General features: G+C 37.5%; 1 protein-coding gene across 2 annotated transcripts in view; it reads left to right on the top strand.

The window, feature by feature from the left end:
• The window catches only part of SNX27 (sorting nexin 27), an 80,849-nt gene that overhangs the window by 34,608 nt on the left and 18,829 nt on the right, over positions 1 to 27,412 (top strand). For both annotated transcript variants that reach the window (XM_055584287.1, XM_055584286.1), the window contains exons 3-7: positions 14,544 to 14,736; positions 16,291 to 16,355; positions 18,172 to 18,276; positions 21,237 to 21,315; positions 25,120 to 25,283. In XM_055584287.1, coding sequence (XP_055440262.1) covers positions 14,544 to 14,736; positions 16,291 to 16,355; positions 18,172 to 18,276; positions 21,237 to 21,315; positions 25,120 to 25,283 — 606 coding nt within the window. The remainder of the gene's footprint in view (positions 1 to 14,543; positions 14,737 to 16,290; positions 16,356 to 18,171; positions 18,277 to 21,236; positions 21,316 to 25,119; positions 25,284 to 27,412) is intronic.

Here is a 27,412-nt window from a genome sequence, read left to right as displayed (position 1 = left end):
AAATAGATGGAGAAACAGTGGAAATAGTGGCTGACTTTATTTTTCTGGGCTCCAGAATCACTGTGGATGGTGATTGCAGCCATGAAATTAAAAGACGCTTGCTCCTTGGCAGGAAAGTTATGACTGACTAGACAGCATATTAAAAAGCAGAGACATTACTTTGCCAACAAAGGTCCATCTATTCAAGGCTATGGTTTTTCCATTAGTCATGTATGGATGTGAGAGTTGGGCTATAAATAAAGCTGAGTGCAGAAGAATTGATGCTTTTGAACTGTGGTGTTGGAGAAGACTCTTGAGAGTCCCGTGAACTGCAAGGAGATCCAACAAGTCCATCGTAAAGGAGATCAGTCCTGGGTGTTCATTGGAGGGACTGGTGTTGAAGCTGAAATTCTAGTCCTTTGGCCACCTGATGCAGAGAGCTGACTCATTTGAAAAGACCCTGATGCTGGGAAAGGTTGAGGGCAGGAGGAGAAGGGGATGGCAGAGGATGAGATGATTGGATGGCATCACTGACACAATGGACATGGGTTTGGGTGAACTCCGGGAGTTGGTGAGGGACAGGGAGGCCTGGCATGCTGCGGTTCCTGGGGTCGCAAAGAGTCGGACACAACTGAGCAACCGAACTGAACTGAACTGAAAATAAGTGAAACCATACGGTCTATAATCTTCCATGTCTAGGTTTGTTCACTTAGTGTAGTTCTTCTAAGATTGATGCGTGTGGTTGCATAGACCAATAGATTATTGCCTTTACTGATAGGATTCCATTGGATGGATTTATTACAATTTATTTATCCATCCACTTGTTGTTGCCCATTTGTGTTGTTTCCAGTTTGGGCTATTATTGCTGAAGCTGCCGTGAAATAACATTAACGTACAGGTTTTTATGTAGAGTTATGTTTTCATTTCCCTTGAGTATATACATAGCTAGAAATGCAATTGCAGGATCAAATGCTAAGTGTAAGTAACCTTATTAACTGTTTTACAAAGAGGCTGTACTATTTTTGTATTCTCATCTGTAGTGGAGTGTTCCAGTTGCTCCATAACCTCTTGAACACTTGGTATTTTCAGTTTTTAAATTCTGGTCATTCTGAGTATAATGGTAGCTCCCTCTGATTTTAATTTGCATTTGCCTAATGACTCATGGTGAGTGCATTTTCATGTGCTCACTGGCTTTTCTTATATCTTCATTGTTGAGGTAGCTGTTCTACTCTTGCTCATTTAAAAAATTGGGCTGTTTGTCTTGTTATTTTGTGTAAGAGTTCTTTATGTGTTTTGTATATGTCTTCTATCAGATAGATGCCTTGTAAAATATTTTTCCCAGTCTGTGGCTTGCCTTTTTATTTTATTTTTAGCTGCCTTTGGAAAAAAAAAAAAAAAGCCCTATAAAGTTTGATGAAGTCTAGTTTGTCAATTTCTTTCTGTTATGGATGTTACTTTTTTGTGTTCTAAGAAATCTGTCTGCCCCAAGGATGCAAATCTTTTATGTTTTCTTAAGAAAGTTTTATAGTTTTACCTTTCTGTTTTTGCAATAACTTTCTTTTGAGGTTTGAGTCACATATCATAAATTCACCCATTTAAAGTATACAGTTCAGTCGTTCTTGGTATGCTCAGCATTGTGCAACTATCACCACAATTTTAGAACATTTTCATCCTCTCAAAAAGAAACTTTGTACCCTTTAGCCTTCATTCTTCAAACCTCCTATCCCCTCTAGTCATAGGCATCTACTTTCCATTTCAGTAGATTTGCCCATTCTGGATGTTTCATATAAATGGAGCCATATGTGTTTTCAAGGTTTATCCATGTTGTAGCATGTATCAACCAAATGGCATTCCATTTTATGAATATACCACATTTAACTTACCTGTTGTTCAGTTGATGGACATTTGGTTTTTTTCTACTTTTTGCTGCTTATGTATAATGCTGGATTGAGCATGTGTATACAAGTTTTTGTGTGGATACCTGTTTTCATTTTTCTTGGAAAGAAATACTCAGGAGTACGTAGAATCGCTGGATTATATGACAACTTTTATGATGAACTATTTGAGGAAATGCCAAATTGTTTTCCAAAGTGGCTGGATCCTGGTTTTCTTGTTTGTTGTGTTTTTTTGGCTGCTCCATGCTTGACATGCAGGATCTTAGTTCCCTGACCAGGGATCAAACCCACACCCCTTGTATTAGAAGTGTGGAGTTTTAACCACTGGACTGCCAGAGAAATCCCAGTTTTATTCTTATGTTTAGGTCTGTGGTCCATTTTGAGTTAACTGTTTTATATGTATGATCTAGGGGTCAAGGTTATCCCCCCCCACCCCCGCCATGTGGACATCTTGTTTCAGCAGTTGTGTTGAAAAGACCATTCTTTCCCCATTGAAACGTCTTGACATTATTGTTGAAAATCAGTTGAACATATATGTGTGTTCTTATTTTTGTATTCATTGAGTATATGTCTGAACATTTTAATATTTATGTCATTTTGAGTTTGTCCTCTGTTTAGTGTGTTTGTTTTCCTTGAGAATGGCTTATATCTTCTGAGTTCTTTGTATAGTGAGTAATTTTGGACTGTGTCCTGGGTATTATGAATGTTACAATTGTGTAGGCTCTGGATTCTGTGATATTCTTCTGAGGAATGTTGATGTGTTTATTTTTTCTGGCAGTTAATTGAGTAAGCTGTGTCAGCTTCTGTGAGTTGTACAAGTCTCATTACAGTTCTTTAAATTTTTGCTGTGCTGCTTTTGAGTCTGTCTGGTGTGTATATCATTTAGGGAGGAATCAGCCTGAGGTGTATGTGATGTTTGTTCACAGAGTTAAGGCATCTTTTTCTCTGATTCTCTCTCCTTTGGGATTCTCCACTCATTTTGGTGGCATCTGTGATTGCCCAGAACCTGTCTCTCTTTCCTCCAGCCAGAAAGAGGTCTGTTGGAGTTTTAGTTGCTTAAGTTATGCTACTTTGTGACTGATGTCCACTATGAAAGCAAAACTCCCAAAAGTAGGAAACTCCCCAGCTTTTTGTCAGTTGCTTCATGTTTTGACGCCTGTCTACAATTTTAGGGTACTATTCAGAATCCTCAAGTAATTGGTTTTTGTATTTTTTTCCAGAGTTTGTGGTTGTTCACTGTAAGGGTTGGTCTATAGTGAGTTTACCTGAAGCATAATCTTCAGTTCTACCCATTTTTTATGTGTAATGAAGCTATTATGTTGTTTTGATGAATTGATCCCTTAAACATTCTCTCTTGTAATGTTCTTTGTTCTGAAGTCTTTCTCTAATGTTAACATATAGCCACTAATAGTCACTTCAGCCTTCTTTTGATTATTGTTTTCATTGGATATCTTTTCCATCCTTTTTAACCTATCTGTATAATTATATTTGAAATGAGTTTATTGTAGATAGCATATAATTGTGTCTTGCTTTTTTATGCAGTCTGGCAGTCTTGGTCTTTTATTTACAGTGCGTAGTCTGCTACCTTAGTATAATTATTGATACAGTTAAAATTAAGTGTGCCATCTTATTCTTTGTTATCTGTATCTCATCTGCTCTTTATTCCTCCTTTCTTGCTCTTTTCAATTAATAGAATATTTTTAATGATACCATGTTATCTCTATATAATTTGTTTCATTTTGTTAGTGGTTGTTCTAGGTTTACAGTATGCATCTTTATAAATAGTATCTTTAATACATTATTGCTTCTCAGTGTAAGAATTTACTAATGGTATATTTCATTTCTACCTTTTATCCTTTGTGCTGTTGTTATATATTTTTCTTGTATATGTATGATAAATTTTATGAGATTTTGTTGTTGTCTTTGCTTTAAGTAATTAAAGAGGTTGAAACTGAGAAGAGTTTCTTTATATTTAAGCACATATTTCCATTTCTTGTGTTTTTCATTCCTTTGTGTAATTGTAGTTTCAGTTTCCATCTGGTATCATATTCCTTATGCCTGAAGAAATTCCATTAATATTCTTGTAGTGTAGATCTGCTGGCAGTGATTTCTCTTAGCTTTTGTTGATCTGAAGAAGTCTTTATTTCACCCTTATGTTTGAAAGGCATAAAATTCAGGGATGATGATTTTTTTCTTTCAGTACATTAAAAATATCATGCCAAGGAACCAGCTCTTAGTTTCATCAGTCTTTTCTATTATTCTGTTGTTATTTAGTCTCTGTTTCATTTATTTCTGCTCTGATCTTTATGGTCTCTTTCCTTCTACTAACTTAAGGTTTTGCTTGTGTTTTTTTCTAGTTACTTTATGTGTAAGTTTAGCTTATTTGAGATTTTTCTTGTTTCCTGAAGTAGACTTATATTGTTATTAACATCTCTTAGAACTGCTTTTGTTGTTTGCATAGGTTTTGGATCATTGTGTTTTCATTTGTCTCCATGTATTTATAAATTTCCTCTTCGATTTCTTCACCTATTGTTTTTGTTGAGTAGCATATTGTTCAGCCTCCATGTGTTTGTGGGTTTTGCAGTTTTTTTCTTGTAATTCATTTCTAGTTTCATAGTATTGTGGGCAGAAAAGATGTTTGATATGGTTTCAATCTTAAATTTCATGAGACTTGTTTTGTAGTCTAGTATGTGATCTGTTCTGGAGACTGTTCTATGTGCACTTGAAAAGAATGAATAATTTGCTTCTTTTGGGTGGGATGTTATACATGCTAGCAAAGTACTGCTCAGAATCCTTCAACCTAGGCTTCAACAGTATGTGAACCTAGAAATTCCAGGTGTACAAGCTGGATTTGGAAAAGGGAGAGGAACCAGAGATCAAATTATGACATCTGTTGAATCATAGAAAAAGCTAGAGAATCCCAGAAAAGCGACTACTTCTGCTTCATTAACTATGCTAAAGCCTTTAACTGTGTGAATCACAACAAACTGGAAAATTCTTAAAGAGATGGGAATACCAGACCACCTGACCTGCCTTCTCAGAAACCTGTATGCAGGTCAAGAAGCAACAGTTACAACTGCACATGGAACAACGGACTGGTTCAAAATTGGGAATGGAATATGACAGGGCTGTATTTTGTCACCCTGCTTATTCAACTTATATGCAGAGTACATCATGTGAAATGCCAGGCTGGATGAAGCACAAGTTGGAATCAAGATTGTGGGAAGAAATATCAGGTATGCAGATGACACCACCCCTATGGCCGAAAGCAAAGAACTAAAGAGCCTCTTGATGAAAGTGAAAGAGGAGAGTGAAAAGTTGTCTTAAAACTCAACATTCAAAAAATGAAGGTCATGGCATCTGGTCCCATCACTTCATGGCAAATCAATGGGGAAACAGTGGAAACAGTGACAGACTTCATTTTCTTGAGCTCCAGAATCTCTGTGGATGGTGACTGCAGTGATGAAATTAAAGGACACTTGTTCCTTGGAAGAAAAGGAATGATAAACCTAGGCAGCATGTTAAAAAGCAGAGACATTACTTTGCCTACAAAGGTCCATCTAGTCAAAGCTATGGTTTTTCCAGTAGTCATGTATGGATGTGAGAACTGGACAGTAAAATAAGCTGAGTGCTGAAGAACTGATGGTTTCAAACTGGTGGTGCTGGAAAGGACTCTTGAGAATCCCCTGGACTTCAAGAAGATCAAACCAGTCAATCCTAAAGGAAATCAGTTCTGAATATTCATTGGAAGGACTGATGCTGAAGCTGAAGCTCCAGTCCTTTGGCCACCTGATGGGAAGAGCTGACTCACTGGAAAAGACCCTGATGCTGGGAAAGACTCAAGGCAAGAGGAGAAGGGAGTAACAGAGGATGAGATGGTTGGATGACATCACCAACTTAATGGATATGAGTTTGAGTAAACTCCAGGAGATGGTGAAGGACAGGGAAGGCTGGCGTGCTACAGTCCATGGGGTTGCAAAGAGTCGGACACAACTGAGTGACTGAATAGCAACAACAACAACTATATATAGCATAACAACTATAGATAGTATATTCAAAAGCAGAGACATTACTTTGCCAACAAAGGTTCGTCTAGTCAAGGCTATGGTTTTTCCTGTGGTCATGTATGGATGTGAGAGTTGGACTGTGAAGAAGGCTGAGCACCGAAGAATTGATGCTTTTGAACTGTGGTGTTGGAGAAGACTCTTGAGAGTCCCTTGGACTGCAAGGAGATCCAACCAGTCCATTCTGAAGGAGATCAGCCCTGGGATTTCTTTGGAAGGACTGATGCTAAAGCTGAAACTCCAGTACTTTGGCCACCTCATGAGAAGAGTTGACTCATTGGAAAAGACTCTGATGCTGGGAGGGATTGGGGGCAAGAGGAGAAGGGGACGACAGAGGATGACATGGCTGGATGGCATCACTGACTTGATGGACATGAGTCTGAGTGAACTCCGGGAGTTGGTGATGGACAGGGAGGCCTGGCGTGCTGCGATTTATGGGGTTGCAAGAGTCGGACACGACTGAGTGACTGATCTGATGTGATCAACTCTCTCTCTATAGATATAGATATAGATATAGATATAGTTGTCCATCTGGTTAAGTCCATCTGGTCTGATGTGTCATTTAAGGCTAGTGTTAATTATTGATTTTCTTTTTTTTTGGCCATAGCACTTGGCATGTGGGTCTTAGGTTCCCCCCCAGGGATTGAACCCCCAACCCCTGCATTGGCAGTGCAGAGTCTTAACCACTGGAATGCTGGGACTATCCCTCATTATTGATTTCTGTTTGGATTATCTCTCCATTGATGTAGGTGTGGTGTTAAAGTCCTGTACTATCATTGTGTTACTGTCAATTTGTCCCCCTTTATATTTATTAATATTTGCTTTATGTATTTAGGTGCTCCTATGTTGGGTGCATGGGCTTCCCTGGTGGCTCAGATGGTAAAGAATCTGCCTGCAATGCAGAAGACCTGGGTTTGATCCCTGGGTTGTGCAGATTCCCTGGAGAAGGGAATGGCAACCCACTCCAGTATTCTTGCTTGGAGAATTCCAGGGACAGAGGAGCCTGGCGGGCTATAGTCCATGAGGTGTCAAAGAGTCAGACATGACTGAGCGACTAACACAGCAGCAACAGCATGTTGGGTACATACCTATTTACAATTGTTATATCTTACTGGATTGATTCATTGATTGTTATGTAATTTTCTTCTTTATCTCTTATTACAGACCTTGTTTTAAAGTGTATTTGGTTTGATATAAGTATTGTTACCCTGGCTTTCTTTACATTTCATTCATATGGCATACCTTTTTCCATTCCCTACTTTTCTGCCTGTGTGTCTTTAGATCTGAAGTGAGTTTCTCTTAGGCAGCATATATATGGTTCTTGTTTGTATATCCATTCAGCAGCTCTGTGTCTTTTGATTGGAGTACCTAGTCGATTTATATTTAAAGTAATTGGATAGATTTGTACTTACTGCCATTTTATTAATTGTTTTGGGGTTGTTTTTATGACCCTTTTTTTGTTCTTTTCTTTGTCTTTTGCTTTTTACCATGTCTTTAGCGTTATGTTTGGATTCCTTTCTCTTCTTTGTGTGTATATCTTGTGTAGATGTTTGTTTTGTGATTTCCATGAAGTTTTTATATAGCAGTCTGTCACTCTATATGATTGTTTTAAGTTTCTGATCCCTTAATTTTGAATGCATTTTAACAATCCTGTGTTTTTACTCCTCACCATGTTTATTGTTTTTAACATCATATTTTACATCCTTTTTTGATGTGTATATCTCTTAACTGCTTATTGTGATATTGATGATTTTGATACTTTTGTCTTTTAACCTCCCTTCTAGCTTTATAATTGACTGATCAACTAACTACCTTTCCTGTATGTTTGTCTTTGACAGTAGATTTTTCCTTTCCTAATTTCTTATTTCTAGTTGTGGCCTTTTTTGCATAGAGAAGTCCCTTTAGCATTTCTGGTAAAGTTGGTTTCATAGGGCTAAACTCTTTTAGCTTTTGCTTGTCTGTAAAGCTTTTTTGATTTTCTCCTTCAAATCTGAATAATATCCTTTCCAGGTAGAGTATTCTTGGTTGTGGGTTTTTTCCTTTCATCATTACAGTATATTGTGTCACTCCCTACTGGTCTGCGGTTTCTGCTGAAAAGTTGACTGATAGCCTTATGGGAGTTAGTTCCCTTGTGCATAACTAGTTGCTTTTCTTTTGTTGCTTTTAATATTCTTTCTTAATCTTTAATTTTTGCTGTTTTAATGACAGCGTGTCTTGGTGTGGTCCTCTTTGGGTTGGTCTGTTTGGGACTCACTGTGCTTCCCAGATCTGGATGTCTGCTTTCTTTCCTAAGTTAGGAAAGTTTTTAGTTACTACATCTTCAAATAAGCTCTCAGCACCTTTTATTTCTTTTCTCCTTCTGGGACCCCTGTTAAATGAATGTTATATGCTTGATGTTGTCCTAAAGGTCTCATTTTTAAAAATTATTTTTCCTTTTTTCTGTTCAGTTTGAGTTATTTTCTTTACTCTGTCTTCTAGTTTTCTGATTCATTCCTCTGTATCATCTAATCTGTTATTGAATCCTTCTAGTGTATTTTTTATTTTAGTTACTGTATTTTTCATCCGTTTGGGTCTACTTTATATTTTCTAACTCTCTGTTAGAAAAATTCTGACTTCTTACTGTGTTCATGTAGTCTTCTCCAAAGTTCTTTGAACATTTTTATGATCATTACCTTGAAATCTTTGTTGCATAAATTGCTTATCTCCATTTCACTTAGTTCTTCTTCTGGGGTTTTGTCTTGTTCCTTTGTTTGGAACATATTCCACTGTAGCCTCATTTTGCCTAATTCTGTGTTTTTATTTCTATGTATTTGGTAGGTCGGTATGTTTCCTTATCATGGAGAAGTGGCCTTAAGTAGGAAATGCCTGTGGGCCAGCAGCATACCTGCTTCTGGTCTCCAGACCTTTATGCTTTAGGGCTGCCATCTATATGGGCTGCATGAGCCCTTCTGTTGTGGCAGGCTGACTACTGTGAGGCACATTGGTAGACATGGCTGGCTCCTGATTGGGTTGGTTGCCAAGCCTTGCCTAGTGCAAAAGCTGTCAGCCACTGGTGGGTGGGGCCGTGTCCTGGGAGGGTTCTGGGTCAGATGTCAGACTGCTGGTGAGTGGGGCCAGTTCCTGACTCAGCTGGCTGAGGGGTCTGGGGTTTTCCACAGTTGATGTTGACCCATTGGTGGGTGAGCCTTGATCCCTGGGCAGCTGGCCAATAAATATATATGGAGAGACGATGATCAGCATCATTAATAATCTTGGAACTGTAAATTAGGACCAGAGCAAGAAATCTTTTCATACCCATTCCATTTGCAAAAGTTAGGATCTTTTTATATTATTACTGAAAAGGAGTGTAAGGAGTATAAGTTTATGTAACTGCTTTAGCTTATAAGTTGGCATTGTCTCCTTAGGTTGAATGTTCACATACCGTATAATTCTGAAGTTCCTCACATAGAGTATATCCAGGAGACTCTCTTATATTACTGTATGTACTACAGGCAGCACATGCACAAATGTTCACAGTAGCATTGTTCATAATGGCTAAAACCAAGAATATTAAAACCCAGAAACAACCTAAATGTATGTCAACAGAACAGATTTTTAAAAAAACGTTAAACAACAAAGTGTTATGTACAATAGAATAAACCACAAAGATATATAGCATTGTGGATGAGACTATGTGAAAAAATAAGTGCCAAAAAGTCTTATTCTGCATGATAGACTTTTTTTAAAACTGAAATATCCTTCAAAAATTAAAATAAGGACTTCCTTGATGGTCCAGTGGTTAAGAATCTGCCTGCCAATGCAGAGGACACAGGTTTGATCCCTAGTCTGGGAAGAGTCCATGTACCTTGAGGCAGTTAAACCCATGTACCACAACTGCTGAGCCCACGTGTCACAACTGCTGAAGCCCATGTGCTCTAGAGCCTGTGCTGTGCAACAAGAGAAGCTGCTGCAGTGAGAAACCCACACACCACAACTAGAGAGTAGCCCCACCTTCCCACAGCTAGAGAAAGGCTGCACACAGCAACAAAAACCCAGGGCAGCCAAGAAATTAACATAAAAAATAAAAATGTAAAGATTACAGGTAAATGTAGGAATAAACTATGAAAAGAAAAACGGGAGTAATGAAACATGGTTGAGCCTAATAATTTTGAGAGAGAAACAGGGAGATGGGGTGAAGGAGGCAGAGACTATGTGGTTAGAGATGTTTTTGTCAAGGCCTTAGTTTTTAGTTTATTTTTACAGTGTTCAGTTCAGTTCAGTCGCTCAGTCGTGTCCAACTCTTTGCGACCCCATGAATCACAGCACGCCAGGCCTCCCTGTCCATCACCAGCTCCCAGAGTTCACTCAAAGTCATGTCCATTGAGTCAGTGATGCCATCCAACAATCTCATCCTCTGTCGTCCGCTTCTCCTGCCCCCAATCCCTCCCAGCATCAGGGTCTTTTCCAGTGAGTCAACTCTTGGCATGAGGTGGCCAGAGTATTGGAGTTTCAGCTTCAGCATCAGTCCTTCCAATGAACACCCAGGACTGATCTCCTTTAGGATGGACTGATTGGATCTCCTTGCAGTCCAAGGGACTCTCAAGAGTCTTCTCCAACACCACAGTTCAAAAGCATCAGTTCTTCAGCACTCAGCTTTCTTCACAGTCCAACTCTCACATTAAACATAACTGAATTGGGATTTCCCTGGTGGTCCAATGATTAAGACACTCTGTGCTTCCACTGCAGGGGGTATGAGTTCAGTCCCTGGTTGGTGAACTAAGATCCCACATGCAGTGTGTAGTGGCCAAAAAAAAAAAACAAAATCAATTAATTAAAATAAATTTTAAAAGATAAAAATATCTGAATTAAATATCCAAACAGAGTTCATCAAAATGAGATTGTTATGAACCAAGGATTGTTGTTAACCCAATTCTATACACCTGAGGTCCAAATAAAGAAAATAGATGCCATTTACGATCTACATTAGGGAAAACACACACATGTAGCCTAAGTTCTTTAGGAGCATCTTGTTGTCTTTTGATTTTTTTCTTTCCAAGAAGAAATCTAAATACTTCAGCATTGGGAAAGAATCCCTTAGATCTCATGCATTTTACTCCGAAATCAGATAAGAATGCTGAATCTCCTTTTGCTATTGTAAGCAGCTTGTGAATAGCCAATAAGGTGTCCTTTGGAAGACAAATTTTCAGCTAAAAGCAAGATTAAATGGCTAGGTGGCATTGGAAACAATTTGTTGGTCCTAATGTACATTGAGGATTTATCCAGATCAATAGCATGAACCAGATGAATGTCTGTTTGACATTTGGAGGCAGAACTTGGGTGGTGGTGTCATTCTTTTTTTCTTCTTATTGGAGGATAATTGCTTTACAGTATTGTGTCTAATCACTTTTGCATTGTTTAAGGAGATTCTCTTCTGTGTGTTCAGTAGCACAATTCCTGTGGGTTACTACTAGAGGCTTGAGAAAGAACATTTTAATATTCAGATCCTACACAGAATGAGATGTTACCATTTAAAAGCCTTAAGAAATCTGTAAGTGGGGATTAAGGAACCAACAAAATAAAGATCTCTGTTATCTGGAGTTGTGTTTTTTGATATTGAATATAGAGCCCAGATATTACTAGAATTGCTTTCCCTACAGTAGTTTGTGCTTTTGTGAGAATTTATCAGTTACCACCTTCTGGCATTCATTCCATAGAATTAAGTCATGAGGATAAAGCAAAATGGTATGGCATGGATTTTCAACATTTACATATAGAGAAATTTAGAAACAAAGCTGAATTTTGAAACTTTTATTTGCAGAATCCAGAGAGACAAAATCAGATCACTGATCAGATAAGTTTTACACTTTCCCCACTCATAATTCATTCCTTTTCCCTCATTGGGGTTGAACTCAGCAAAGAATATCTCAAGAGGGCAATAACTTGTTATCCTTGGAAGCTGGCTTTGCAATCTGAACATTCCAACTTTTGAAGTTTTGTAGGATATGGTCAGTTGGAGAAGACAGTGACCAGTGATCGTTAAATTCAACATGTTCTCGCAAGCTAGACAAGCTGTCTAATTCCATATGAGCCAGCCAGTCTGGGGTTACATTAAGATGGAAAGGTCCTAGAAGTACTACCTGCCTGCCTATATCTTTAGTCCCTATTTTATGATAATCTCCTTCATGTCTGACAAATATGTATTTTGACGGACCATTGTCATTTGTAATGAGACCATGGTCATTTCTTATGGACCATGGACCTTCACGAGTTGATTCAGCGGGGAATCAGTCATTTTCTTTGCAAATGAGTGTGTCCAAATCAGCAAAATGAATACTAATGGATCATAGGTTAATTTTAAGGACAAATGAAGAACAAAGCATCACTGTTGTAATATCTTTTTGCATGTTTTTCATTTGCTAATCACAGCTAATTTAAAAATGGTTTAGCTCTTGTGGAAGCCATTCCTACCTGCGTGAATGTATTACTGAACTGTCAGGCATCCTATTTATAGTTCTGTTACCTTTGACTTCACATTTAAGTGGGAAGAGGTGGGTGGTGAGGGGCTATTTGATGTTACTGTTCTCACCTTATGAGAAACTGAAATTTTAGGGTTGAAATTGTCACAAAGGCCTCTTAAGTTTTAGGGTTCTTTCTACCCTTAGAAATGTTTTGTTAGACTTGAGATCACTCAAGAGATCATCACTGGGGAAATGTAGTCATAGTCTTTAGAAGGCAGTGATGGGAATACTTGGTATTACGTGTGATTCATTACAATCAGTTACAAATTTGCATGATAATTATAAGAAGAAAACTCGTTGATCAGGATTGTATTCATTCCCTGGACACTGATAGTAGTTAGAGGCTTTGCTTATGGGAGGATCATAGGAGAGTTGTGAGAGAGGAGTTTTGAATGACTAAATTATTGTTACATTTAATTTATACTTCTTAAATCATAGAAGCATGGAAAAGATTCTTCTTGAGACTGAAGGAAATGCTTTGGTGTATACATTCTCAGTGACTAAGTCTTTGTTTATGTATTAAATTGAAGTATAGTTGATTTAGAATAATTGTGTTAGCTACATCTGTACAATAAAGTGATTCAATTATGTATATATATTCTTTTATAAGAATATATATATTCTTTTTTGTATACATTCATACATATATATATATATACACACTTGTCTTTTTTATGTTCTTTTCCATTATGGTTTATCATAGGATATTGAATATAGTTCTCTATGCTGCACAGTAGGACCTTGTTGTTCATCCATTCTGTATATAAAAGCTTAGGTCTGGTAACCCCAGGCTGCTACTCCCACCCCTCCCCCAAAACCCCTTCCCTCTTGGCAACCACCAGTCTGTTCTATGTTCAGTGATTAAGTCTTGGTTACACGAGTAGATGACCTGTTTTGTGCACGTTTAAATTTTTGAGTGATTTTTGCTAATCCAATAAGTGTGATTTGGGGCTAATTTTCCCATCTCTGTGTAATTTGATGTGTTCTGAGACTACAAAGTTACTTACTTGATGTTTTTGGATCATGTATCCCACCACTTTCCTTTATGAGGACACATATATAAGAATTGCACATATATACATTCATTTCTCCATCAAATATTTACTGAGTGCCTACTGTGTGCCAGGCCCTATTCTAGAAGCTTGGCACGCATCTGTGAACAATAGACAAAAATCTGTCTACTATTTTATGAGGATTATTAACTGTTTATTATTATGAGGAGGTCCTTAGAGTACATTTATTCTTCAGCTTTTTGTTAACTCTGTTTTAATGTTGGAAAGGAGAAGACCAAAACTAGGGACATCTGATTTTAAAAAGGAGCTTTGGCAAAAACGATCTTTTTGGTGGCAAAAATGATCTTTTTGGTAGCAAAAATACCAGTATTGCTTGCATCATTTTTTAGACCTTTTCTTTGGAAATGTGGTTCACACACAAATGTCAGTCACTTTGCTTTATGATCAGTTCTAACTTTTTTACATCTCTCTCCAAATTTGCTTGCTTGTTCATTCACATTGGCTTTGAATGCTTTTTAATTTTCTGAAAATAAAAACTGATAATTGGCTCCAAAGATATTTAAAACAGTGTGCTGGAGTTTAATTGTCATAGCAAAAATAAGATCATGGACCCCTTGAAGGCAGTATCTATCTTTTTTACATACAATTTCTGGCATGTTTATTAAAAGTAAATCTTGTTTTATGGTGACCTTGAACATAAATTCTCTGTTAAGTATATAGAGAAATATACCTTCTGCTGCTGCTGCTAAGTCACTTCAGTTGTGTCCGACTCTGCAACCCCAGGCAGCCCACCAGGCTCCCTCGTCCCTGGGATTCTCCAGGCAAGAACACTGGAGTGGGTTGCCATTTCCTTCTCCAACGCATGAAAGTGAAAAGTGAAAGTGAAGTCGCTCAGTTGTGTCTGACTCTTCGTGACCCCATGGACTGCGGCCTACCAGGCTCCTTCGTCCATGGGATTTTCCAGGCGAGAGTACTGGAGTGGGGTGCCATTGCCTTCTCTGACCTAACCAGTGTTAATCTGAGCCTGACTCTAGGTGATTCTGTGATTTAATATGTAGTAAGTAGGCTTTTTTTTTTGTCCTTCCCCCTCACCAGGTCTACAATGTTTACATGGCAGGGAGGCAGCTGTGTTCTAAGCGGTACCGGGAGTTTGCCATCTTACACCAGAACCTGAAGAGAGAGTTTGCCAACTTTACATTTCCCCGACTTCCAGGGAAGTGGCCATTCTCTTTATCAGAACAGCAATTAGATGCCCGACGTCGGGGGTTGGAAGAATATCTAGAAAAAGGTAAGCCAGCCTATTAAACTCTATTATCTTGAGTAAACATCTGGTCAAGATAGTATGTTGTGGCTCCTAAGCTGCATAGCTAAGTTTCCGGAAACTCAATAGTGAAAGTCACATTTCTGACTATAGATGTTGATTGATCTGAGCATTAAAGCCCAACACTGAACTGTTCAGTACAGCAGTTAATAGCCTATATTATTGATTCACTGAACACTTAACAACAATAGAAAAATGCATAATTATTTTGTTATGCATTAAGGACCTTTATTTATAGGGTTATATTATTTGCCAGCAAACACATACACACTCAACATGCCAAATTTATTTGGAAGCTAGGTATTTAAGACATTTTAATGAAAGTGATTCTTAGTTTACTGACATAGCCTACTTGAAAATTCCTTATTCCTTTTGGACAGGTTTGCTGAGTTGTGAGCGAGCTAAAGTCCCCTTGTTCTTAGCAGGTTATAGGTAGAAATATTAAAACTAACTTGTTATTAATATCTCAGGGCTTGCAAACAAGACATTAGGAATCTTTGTATGTGGAAGCTGAGACATTCATTTATCTAGAAAGGCAGGGAGAAATGACAAAGATCTCCTAAATATGATGGTTCAGTTTGTGGTGCAGAGAAGAGACCTTGCTTGGATATAGAGTTATATAATTTGCTGGGCATGCAATAGTTTTTTTTTTAAAATACTCCTTTAATAGAATAATGGTCTTATGTGGTATTTAGTAATTCTGTGTCCTTGTAGAAGAACTAATTGACCTAGTTGAATTTTTTAAAACTTTGGTAGAGAGCTTTCCCTGAAGAAAAACCATTTCCTCCATAGAAGGTAGTTAAACTTCATCTATTTTTAACTTCTCTAACGTGGAACGGCCTCTAAACACAGCCCTTGGGAAATGAAAAAGAGTACAGGTTTTTTTTTAATAAAATGAAGTAAAATCAGGAGTGTAATTTATTATCCCCATGAGAATGTTAAGAAATTGACTTAGATGATTACCTACCTCCTGCCTGTTTTCCTTTCCTTCCTTTTCCCTTTCTCTCTCTCTCTTTTTAAGTTGTAGTTGTTTTGAAGTTAAACTTTTTGAGATGAGAAGAGGTACTCAGATTAATACTTGATTACCCCTTTTTTCCCAAAGTGGCTTTAAATGTTAATGATTCTCTTACTGACCTTCTCCTATGTCAAATAGATATTTTTCTTTGTATTTTAATTGTGTGTTTGATACATTCCTAATTGTCCGTACTCTTGCTCTATTCTCTGGCTTATTAACACAAGCCAGCAAAGTTGGATTTACTGAACTTTTATTTCTCTTTTATGAATGACTTCATTTGTCTAGTTTAATGTTTTTAGCAAGCTGTTTCTTTGTACATTCTATTATTCCTCAGTTCTACTTCATATATAAATGTTTGTTGTGCCTTAAAGTACCATGTGTCATGGATGGCAAACTACTTCAGCATTGCCTGCTACTGATGATTTACATTTAAATCTTGATATGTTCTTGACTATATATTCTTGATTTTAGGGCCTCATGCCAGATTCTGTCTTTGTTTTCTATAGTGTGCTCAATACGAGTCATTGGCGAAAGTGACATCATGCAGGAATTTCTATCAGAATCAGATGAGGTAGGTGAATACCCACTACAGTGACTATTTCCCTCTTGGCTCCTTGTGGGGAAAATTGAAGTTATTGATTCTGGATTGAATTGCCATAAATTCTCCAAATGACTGATTTTTCAACTTCCTTTTTTTACGCATTCTGCTTATCCTTCATGTCCTAGTGCTAGGTCCACCTTCTCTTTGACTCCTTCCTGATGCTCAAGTCATTAATTTTCTATTCCACCAAGAACTTCTGCAGTCAGTACCACTTAATTATCACCTTGTTGCTATCTCATTCTCTAATTTTTTATACATATAGTCAGGTTATCACTTTATAATTTTACTTTATAGAGTATGAGCTACATGTATGTAAGAGCTAAATCTTAATTATTTTCTTTTCAGCTTTTTGACATATAATTGTCAGATAGGAATTGTGTATATTTAGGTATATGATTTAATGTTTTGATATCTGTATAAATTGTGAAATGATCACCATAGTCAAGTTGACATATTTATCACCTCATTACTATTTCCTCCCTTCTTTCTCGTTTTCTTCCTTCCATCCTTCCATCTTCCCTTCCTTCCTTTCTTCCCTTCTGATCTGCCCCTTAGCAAATTTCAAATATACGAAATAGTATTGTTAACTATGATCACCATGCTGTACATGAGATCTTCAGAACAAGAGCTAAATCTTGATCATCTTGATATTCTCAGTGCCTTAGCACAATGTTAAACATATTGTAGGTGCTTAATAAATACTAACTGAATAGACAAATGACTGTGTAATGCTATGGTACTAGTATGTTATTCATTGATTATTTTATAAGTATATATTTTATTTTCCCAGCTGGATTAAAAGTTCTTACAGACAAGGGCTTATAACAAAGTAATGCTTAGGATGATTTTAGGCAATTTTACTTTTTTAAAAGTGGTATTTAGGAACTATTTGTTCCTAAATAGTTGTTTCTCTGTAGTAAAAATTACAAGGTCACAGTTTATTAGAGGAACGTGTAAATTTATCAAAAGCAGTAAGAGAAAAGGACTTCTTTTGAATTAAGGAGGATAAGAATTGTTTACTCTTTGCTTGAAGAAAATTGTACATGTTCCAGACTAATGCAGATTCCTGAGTTTCATCAATTTTTCCTTTCAAAGGTGTGGTGATTGTTTCAGAGTCTGGAAAGGAACTTAGAATTTCACTTGAGCCAGTCTGATATTGTTGTTCAGTTGCTAAGTTGTGTCCAACTCTTTGTGACCCCATGGACGGTAGCCCACCAGGCTCCACTGTCCATGGGATTTCCCAGGCAAGAATACTGGAGTGGGTTGCCATTTCCTCCTTCAGGGAATCTTCCCAACCCAGGATCAGACCTGTGTCTCCTGCATTTCTGGTGGATTCTTTACCATTGAGCTGTTACCAGGGAAGCCCATGCCTGACCATTTAAAACCAGAGAATATTTGTTGAAACTACTGCTTTCAGTTGTTTTCTTTTCTCATTTGTGAGTTCTAAATGTTTGAAAGTAAGCCAAAAATCTCATCTGTGTTTGACCTAGACTGCTTCACACAAGTTTTCTGCTTTGGATATGAACACATTGAGTTTAACGTATTTCTTTCCTTCCTGTTCCTCTTAAAGGTTAACTTTTGCTGCAGCCGAAAGTCAGCTTTATGACTGACTTATAAAATGTAAATGTATTGATTTATAAGATGTCTTTTTTCCCCTTTTCATTGAAACTCGTTTTCTTTCTGTCACAAGTTTAGGTTGTTGTTTAGCTAGCATGTTGCAAGGAGAGTGAAGATATACTGGGTCATAATTTTTTTTTAATTAATTCTTTTTCTGTCTTTTCCCCAGAATTACAATGGTGTGTCCGATGTAGAGCTGAGAGTAGCATTACCAGATGGAACGACAGTTACAGTCAGGGTTAAAAAGAATAGTACTACAGACCAAGTATATCAGGTAAATTAAACTTGAACAAGTAGACTTACATTGGTTGGTTTAAAATGGAGAAAGATAGATTAAATGAGTTAATACATATAAAGTGCTTGGAGTATCTGGCATGTAATAAATTTATTAAATATTAGCTGCTACTGTTGATGTTAATTATTATTAATTTGAATGTACTTTGTCTTTCTTAAAAGAAAGGCAAAAAATGTCTTAGGTTGTATTGGTTGTGATTAGTACCCCCTCTTTTTAATTGTAAAAACTTTATAATATACATGAAAATAGACTAGTACCATGAAGTTCCATGTTCTCATCACTCATATCCAATAATCCTCAAGATTTTGCCACATTTGTGTTGCATATACAGTTTTCCTTTTCCTTTGTTTAAATATTTTAAGACAAATTCCATGTTATTGGACCTGTATGCATTTCTGTATGCATCTCTAAAAAATACGGACATTCTTCTTATATAATCACCAAACCATTATCAAACCTAAAAAATTAACTACTTGCATAGTATTAACTAATAACAAATCCATAGTCAAGTTTCCCAGTTGTCTAAAAATGATTCTTTACAGTTGGTTTGTTAAAATGTGGATCTAAACAAGGTTCTCATGTGATACTTGGTTTTTATGTTTATTTTAATATAGGGCCGGCTCCCTTTCCTCCCCTTCCCCAACTTTTCCCCCCAGATTATTTGCTTTATTGCAGAAATTGGGTCTGTGTCCTGTGGAATGTTCCACATTCTGAATGTACCCATTTGTTTCTTCTGTCTATATATGTCATTTAATATGTCTTTCTGTTTCCTTATATTTTCTATAAATGAATTTTTCTCTAGAGGCTCGATTAGGTTCTGCTTTTCTGTTAAGAATACTTCATAATCTGTACTATATACTTCATATTACTTCTCAAAAAGAGGAATGCAATATCTGGTTATCCACTTTTAGTGATTAATTAATAGCTTTAGTTGGTAATAACTTGATATCTCCATTGTTTATTCCACTGATTTTTTTATTCATTGAGTTTTTCACTGATAATTGCTCTTGTAACCAGTGATTTTATTAAGGGTTGCAAAATGCTGATTTTCCAATTCTCTCATGTCTTCACGTTTATTAACTAGAATTCTTCTATAAGAATGTTCCCTTATCAACTAAGGCTATTGGTATCCTGAAATACAGTTTGTAGGGAAGAGGGGATAAATATGTAATTCTTCCCTTTTATTGCCAATTTGTGGTATAAAGAAATGGTGCCCTTATTGATTCCAGTGATATCCAGTGAGATTTTTTTTTTTTTAGTATCATGTGGGTGTTTAGATACTCAGTATGATTTAATCAAAAGCAGTATTCTTTTTGGTGCTCACATTGTTCTGTCTTTGGTCATTGGAAGCTCCTTCATGTCTGCTCCTGTGGGTTTTTTTGGTGCAACTCATTTGTTTATGATAGCATCCTTGCTTTTTGGTACAACAAGATGCTCTGGGCTCATCTTTGTATATTTCCTATACTAGATCTAGAATCAGCCATTTCCCCAAGGAGTCCTGTTTCCTTTCAGTGAGGAATGGTATTTAAAGATCATGATCCAGGTGCTGGGTATAATTGTTTCTTTTAGGCCTTTTCTTTGGTCGTTAATCTTGATTTGATAAAGGTTTTCAGAGAGACTAGCAGGTTCCTGGATATTAGTGCTTATTTCTACTTTGTAGCAAATAAATTATCCCCCAAACATTTACTTTATACCATGGCAAAGGGTATGTACGGGATCTGAGGTATTTCAGAAGTTATAAAATGGTAGATTGATTACAAGGAAAACATTAATTTTATATAGCTTACTGATGTTTTGTTTTCAGTATTTCTCTACAAAGGTGTAATTTTTTTTTTCAGTTCTCTCCTTACCCAATTACTGAGACTTCTAGCTATAAGCCATTTTCCAGACCCTGAGACGATATCAGTTCCTGTCTGGTGCAGTATAGAATTGTAGCTTAGAACACTTAGAGTCTCCAGTTTCTACCTCACTTTAGGGATGACCCTAGGTCTGTTTCGTGAGCAGATCTGGGAAGAAGGATATACTTATGTTTGGTTTACTGAGACACTAATACTCAACAGCTTTTTCTTGTTTAATTAACACCTTATTTATACATTTTGGGATTGACCTTGAAAAGGAACTTTGATACTACTAGTTGTGTTTTTTGCTTTGTGTTTTGTTGTTGTTTGTATGTAATTTCGGTTTTCTTTTATCTGTATATAGATCTTGCAATTTCTTTTTATTTGTCACGTTAGGACCTTAGTTTCTAGAGAGAAGGACTGATACTTGTTCAAAGTGTCTTTGTTGTTCCAACAATTTGCTTTTTTCATGTGGACAAGAATGACAGTAATTCTTAGGAAATGGAGGTCCCAAGCATGAGACATGGATTATCTGAAAAGTAAACAAGAATAATTTGTGAAGTATGAAAAAAAATTGATAACCAGTGTTTTAAGCTCAAGAACCAAGGATATAGATCTTGTATGGTAACGGCCTGTATTAAAATGTAAGCTGAATGTGTAAGACTAGATATTTATAAGAATTTATTTCCCTCTTAAAATCTGTCCTTGTGAAGCACATGCTTTGCTGCTGCTGCTGCTGCTAAGCCGCTTCAGTTAAGTGCTGTTAAAAAAGACCCTTATGAGATGAAGTTATATTTCAGAGAGCAAAGCTGATATTTAAGGAGAGACTATTAATAGCTTTAAAATTTGTATTTAGAGGTCATAGCTATTTGGGTCAAATACTGTAGGTATTTTTACCCTTTTATTTGATGCATGTATATGCACGTATGTATACATACGTACAAAGAAGAGTAGCTATGGACCATGGATTTAGTTTATATGAAACCAAGATAGTGAGGCCCTTCTCTTCTCCCTGCTTCTCATGCATACACCTATCTTTTCCCAGCCCCGTGAAGCTGTGCTTAGTTTCCCTGAAACTAATCTATTTCGTTTACACTTTAGGCAATTGCAGCAAAGGTTGGCATGGACAGTACGACAGTGAATTACTTTGCCTTATTTGAAGTGATCAATCATTCCTTTGGTAAGTGCCAGTGACTAATATTAAGTTTGGGAATATTTTATTCTAATACTAATGTACCAAATATCCCAGAAGCTGTCAGATTGAAACTGTTGGCCTAGAGAAGAAGATATTGAAGACACGGGGCAGTCCCACTAATTGGACCTGTTTCTAACAAGCAGACAGGACAAATCCCATTAAGCCCAAGTCTAGGTATCTGATAGCCTTTTTCCTCTTCTGTCAGTGTTGATTCCTTGCACCCAGCACTGAAGCTGATATTTTCATGAGATTTTTAAAAATCAGAGATTCAAAATTAATATAGTCTAGTGAAACCACCTTAAAAAGAGGAGATTTTATTTAACTACAACTTGTTTTAGTGTTCTTTATGCTTTTTGTAGATTTTTAAGAATAGCTTTTTCTTTTCAGGAGTTAGAAAGAGATACACTGATTAAAAGGCTTTACTTTAATGCATGTATTTAAGTTTCTGTGTAAACAGGTCCTCTAGGAGGTTTTATTGCATGGTGACAGAGATTTTCTCTTACATATTATTTTATAAAAGCTAGGGACAGTTTCATTGAGACCACAAAGGGGAGGAAGTCAGAAGGCTGTCTTTAAATGACAGATTTCCAATGGTTTATGGGTTTTTCCACATCATGCATATATAGGGGTAAGGCCAGAAACAACAGATAATATCAATAGATCAGAATTTCCCCATTCTGGAAAGGGAGAGAGTTTGGGAGATTTGAATTGCCCTGTCGTCCCAGGTCAAGGTAGAACAACTTTGATTCCCCCTAAAGCAGCTATCTGGCAATTATTTATTGTCTTCCCAACTCTCTGTAGTCTAATAGGCAGACATAAATGTTGCAAAGAATTGTTAAGGAACCAGGACACTTGGATTCTAATCTTATCCTTCTTTTCTAAGCTTTTCAGTTCAGTTCAGTCACTCAGTCATGTCCGACTCTTTGCAACCCCGTGAACTGCAGCACGCCAGGTCTCCCTGTCCATCACCAACTCCCGGAGTTTACTCAAACTCATGCCCATTGAGTCCGTGATACCATCCAACCGTCTCATCCTCTGTCATCTCCTTCACCTCCTGCCTTTAATCTTTCACAGCATCAGGGTCTTTTCCAATGAGTCAGTTCTTTGCATTAGGTGGCCAAAGTATTGGAGTTTCAGCTTCAGCATCAGTCCTTCCAATGAACATTCAGGACTGATTTCCTTTAGGATGGACTGGTTGAATCTCCTTGCAGTCCAAGGGACTCTCAAGAGTCTTCTCCAACACCACAGTTCAAAAGCATCAATTCTTTGGTGCTCAACTTTCTTTATGGTCCAACTCTCACATCCATCCATGACTACTGGAAAAACCATAGCTTTGACTAGATGGACCTTTGTTGGCAAAGTAACATTTCTGCTTTTGAATATGCTATCTAGGTTGGTCATAACTTTTCTTCCAAGGATATGCGTCTTTTTATTTCATGGCTGCAGTCACCATCTGCAGTGATTTTGGAGCCCAACAAAATAAAGTCTGTCACTGTTTCCATTGTTTCCCCATCTGTTTGCCATGAAGTGATGGGACCAGATGCCATGATCTTAGTTTTCTGAATGTTGAGTTTTAAGCCAACTTTTTCACTCTTCACTTTCATCAAGAGGCTCTTTAGCTCTTCTTTGCTTTCTGCCATAAGGGTGGTGTCATCTGCATATCTGAGGTTATTGATATTTTTCATGGCAAAATCTTCATTCCAGCTTGTGTTTCATCCAGTCCAGCGTTTCTCATGATGTACTCTGCATTTAAGTTAAATAAGCAGGGTGGCAATAGACAGCCTTGACATACTTCTTTCCTGATTTGGAACCAGTCTATTGTTCCATGTCCAGTTCTAACTGTTGCTTCTTGACCTGCATACAGATTTCTCAGGAGGCAGGTCAGGTGGTCTGGAATTCCCATCTCTTTCAGAATTTTCCACATTTTGTTGTGATCCACATAGTCAAAGGCTTTGGCATAGTCAATAAAGCAAAAGTAGATGTTTTCCTGGAACTCTCTCACTTTTTTGATGATCCAGTGGCTGCTGGCAATTTGATCTCTGGTTCCTCTGCCTTTTCTAAATCCAGCTTGAATATCTGGAAGTTCACGGTTCATGTAGTGTTGAAGCCTGGCTTGGAGAATTTTGAGCATTACTTTGCTAGCATGTGAGATGAGTGCAATTGTGCAGTAATTTGAGCATTCTTTGGCATTGCCTTTCTTTGGGATTGGAATGAAAACGGACCTTTTCCAGTCCTGTGGCCACTGCTGAGTTTTCCAGATTTGCTGGCATATTGAGTGCAGCACTTTCATAGCATCATCTTTTAGGGTTTGAAATAGCTCCATTGGAATTCCATCACCTCCACTAAGCTTTGTTTGTAGTGATACTTCCTAAGGTCCACTTGACTTCACATTCCAGGATGTCTGGCTCTAGGTGAGTGATCACACCATCGTGATTATCTGGGTCGTGAAGATCTTTTTTGTACAGTTCTGTGTATTGTTGCCACCTCTTCTTAATATCTTCTGCTTCTGTTAGGTCCATACCATTTCTGTCCTTTATTGTGCCCATCTTTGCATAAAATGTTGCCTTGGTAGCTCTAATTTCTCTAGTCTTCCCCATTCTATTGTTTTCCTCTATTTCTTTGCATTAATCACTGAGGAAGGCTTTCTTATCTCTCCTTGCTATTCTTTGGAACTCTGCATTCAAATGGGCATATCTTTCCTTTTCTCCATTTTCCTTTCGCTTCTCTTCTTTTCATAGCTGTTTGTAAGGCCTCCTCAGGCAACCATTTTGCCTTTTTGCATTTCTTTTTTTTTGAGGATTGTCTTGATCACTGCCTCCTGTACAATGTCACGAGCCTCTGTCCATAGTTCTTCAGACACTATCAGATCTAATCCCCTGAATCTATTTGTCACTTCTGCTGTATAAGCTTTAGTTAGCAAATAGAATGAAAAATACAAAATCTGTCTTTTGCAGTGTTATAAAGACAGTAACACTGGCTTCCCTGGTGGCTCAGAGCTTAAAATAAAGCATCTGCCTGCAATGCGGGAGACCTGGGTTCGATCCCTGGGTCAGGAAATTCCCCTGGAGAAGGAAATGGCAACCCACTCCAGTATTCTTGCTTGGAGAATCCCATGGACGGAGGAGCCTGGTGGGCTACAGTCCACAGGTCACAAAGAGTGGGACACGACTGAGCGACTTCACTTCCTTCAAAGATAGTAAACATCAAGAGAAAGAACTCAGCCTTTTTCAAGAGAAACACTATAGAAATTAAAAGTGGTAGTGTTTTATCTTGCTTGAGCATTGTTAGGAAGAGGAAATAATGCTACCCAGAAGACACTTGTCACTTTGATGAATGTCCTATATTTGTTGGAGGGATAGGGAGAGCCTTTCAGCTCTTAAGAATAAAAGCACCATAAGTAAATAAAATGCACTATAGCTGGATAAAAGGGGAGACTTGCTTTAAAGAGGTTCAGTGGTCATTGCCATAACTTGCCCAATAATGGATCAGATATTTTAACTGACGTTGGAGTAGGTGCTGTCCGCAGAGTCAGCATGTTAACTGAAGGGCGTGTCATTCAGGTGATAGATTTCAGTTAGCTTGAGGTTCAATTGGCCAGTCATATTAGAAGGCATAGATTTGGCTAGACAAATTGATATTTTGTGGTCCCAAGGCAGAGCTCCTTGACGGTCTAAGCTGATATCCTGGTTAATGATCAACTCCATTCTTGTCTGCTTTACACAGTTCATACTAAGGAAGTGCCTTTTATGTCTTCTCACTCTGGCTTGCTTTGTTTTGTCTTCTCTCTAGTGCGTAAGCTGGCACCTAATGAATTTCCCCATAAACTCTACGTCCAGAATTACACATCAGCTGTGCCAGGTACCTGCTTGACCATTCGAAAGTGGCTTTTTACGACAGAAGAAGAAATCCTCTTAAATGACAATGACCTTGCTGTTACGTACTTCTTTCATCAGGTAGGTAAATTGATCTCCCTGGAGAAGCCTAATTTCTCTTTCTGTTTGTATATAGTGGTCATTTGCCAATCCTGTGTGAATCCTTGAGTAAGCTGTTTTGCCTCCTGGATTTTAGTTAAATTTGTAAAATGTTCTTTTTTGTGAAATTCATAAAATTCCACAAAAGATAAGTTTAAGAAAGGGATATCCTGGAATTCAAAATGTATTTATTATTATTTTTTAAAGCAATAGCAAATGAAGATTATGGGGCTGTGTACTTTTTCAAAAAGATCTTCATCAGACAGTATGGAGATTCCTTTAAAAACTAGAAATAAAACTACCATATGACCCAACAATCCCACTACCCCGAGAAAAACCATAATTGAAAAAGGCATGTGTACCCCAATGTTCATTGCAGTGCTATTTGCAATAGCTAGGACATGGCAGCAGCCTAGATGTCCATCGACAGATGAATGGATAAAGAAGCTGTGCTACATATATACAACAGAATATTACTCAGCCATGGAAAGGAATGTATTTGAGTCAGTGCTAATGAGGTAGATGAATCTAGAGCCTATTATACAGAGTGAAGTAAATCAGAAAGAAAAGTATCATATATTAATGTGTATATATGCAGCAGCATATGGAATCTAGAAAGATGGTACTGATGAACCTAATTGCAGGGCAGCAGTGGAGATGCAGACATAGAGAACAGACTTATGGGCATGGGAGGCAGAAGGAGAAAAGAAGGGTGGGATGACTGAAGAGAGTGGCATGGAAACATATACACTACCATATGTAAAATAGATAGCCAGTGGGAATTTGCTGTATGACTCAAGAACTCAAACTGGGGCTCTGTGACAACCTAGAGGGGTGGAATGGGGTGGGAGATGGGAGGGAGGTTCAAGCGGGAGGAGACATATGTATTACCTACGGTTGATTCATGCTGATGTATGGCAGAGACCAACACAATAAAGCAATTATCCTTCAATTAAAAATAATAAATTAAAAATTTTTTTCATCAAAACTATACATCCATAGAGCTTAAAGCATCAAATAGTTCTACACAGGTTATTATGAAAAATATTAGTTATTCCCACTTCTTTCCTCTCATAGGCAACCACTTTCACCTCTTTTTACCTTTGTTTTTCTGTTGTTACTTATTCCATCTTTTTAAAAAAAATTTATTGAAGTATAGTTGACTTACAATGTTGTGTTAGTTTCTGGTGTACAGCAGAGTGATTCAGCTTTGCATATATAATTTTTTCATAGTCTTTTCTCTTATGGTTTATTGCAAGATATTGAATACAGTTCCCTGTGCTAAATGGTAGGTCCTTGTTAATTACCTATTTTGTATATAGTAGTATGTATCTGTTAATCTTAAACTAATTTATCCCCTGCACTTTCCCCTTTGGTGAGCATGTGGGATCTTAGTTCCCCGACCAGGGATCGAACACATGCCCCCTCTATTGGGAGCATAGAGTCTTAACCACTGGACTACCAGGAAAGTCCCCTGTTTCTGTTTTTTAAAGAAGTTCATTTGTATCATATTTTAGATTCCACATATAAATGATATCATATGGTATTTGTTTTTCTCTGTCTGACTTCACTTAATATGATAATCTCTAGGTCCAGCCATGTTGCTACAAGTGGCATTATTTCATTATATTTTATGGCTGAATAATACTCTATCTCTCACAGACTCACACACACACACACACACACACACACACATGTTCTTAATCCATTCATCTATCCATGGACATCTAGGTTGCTTCCATGACTTGGCTGTTATAAATAGTAATGCAGTGAACATTGGGGTTCTTGTATCTTTTTGAATTAGTTTTCTCCATATATATGCCCAGGAGTGGAATTTTTGGATCATATGGTAACTTGGCTCTACTTTCAGTTTTATGAGGAACCTCCATACTGGTTTCCACAGTTCAGTTCAGTTCATTTGCTCAGCCGTGTCTGACTCTTTGTGACCCCATGAATTGCAGCATGCCAAGCCTCCCTGTCCATCAGCAACTCCCGGAGTTCACTCAATCTCATGCCCATTGAGTTGGTAGTGTCATCCAACCGTTTCATCCTCTGTTGTCCCCTTCTCCTCCTGCCTTCAATCTCTCCCAGCATCAGAGTCTTTTCCAATG

Source organism: Bubalus kerabau, chromosome 6, assembly GCF_029407905.1.
Source record: "Bubalus kerabau isolate K-KA32 ecotype Philippines breed swamp buffalo chromosome 6, PCC_UOA_SB_1v2, whole genome shotgun sequence".
NCBI classification, from domain to species: domain Eukaryota; kingdom Metazoa; phylum Chordata; class Mammalia; order Artiodactyla; family Bovidae; genus Bubalus; species Bubalus kerabau.
Note: the sequence above shows the minus strand (reverse complement) of the source record. Positions and strands in the feature narration are given on the sequence as shown.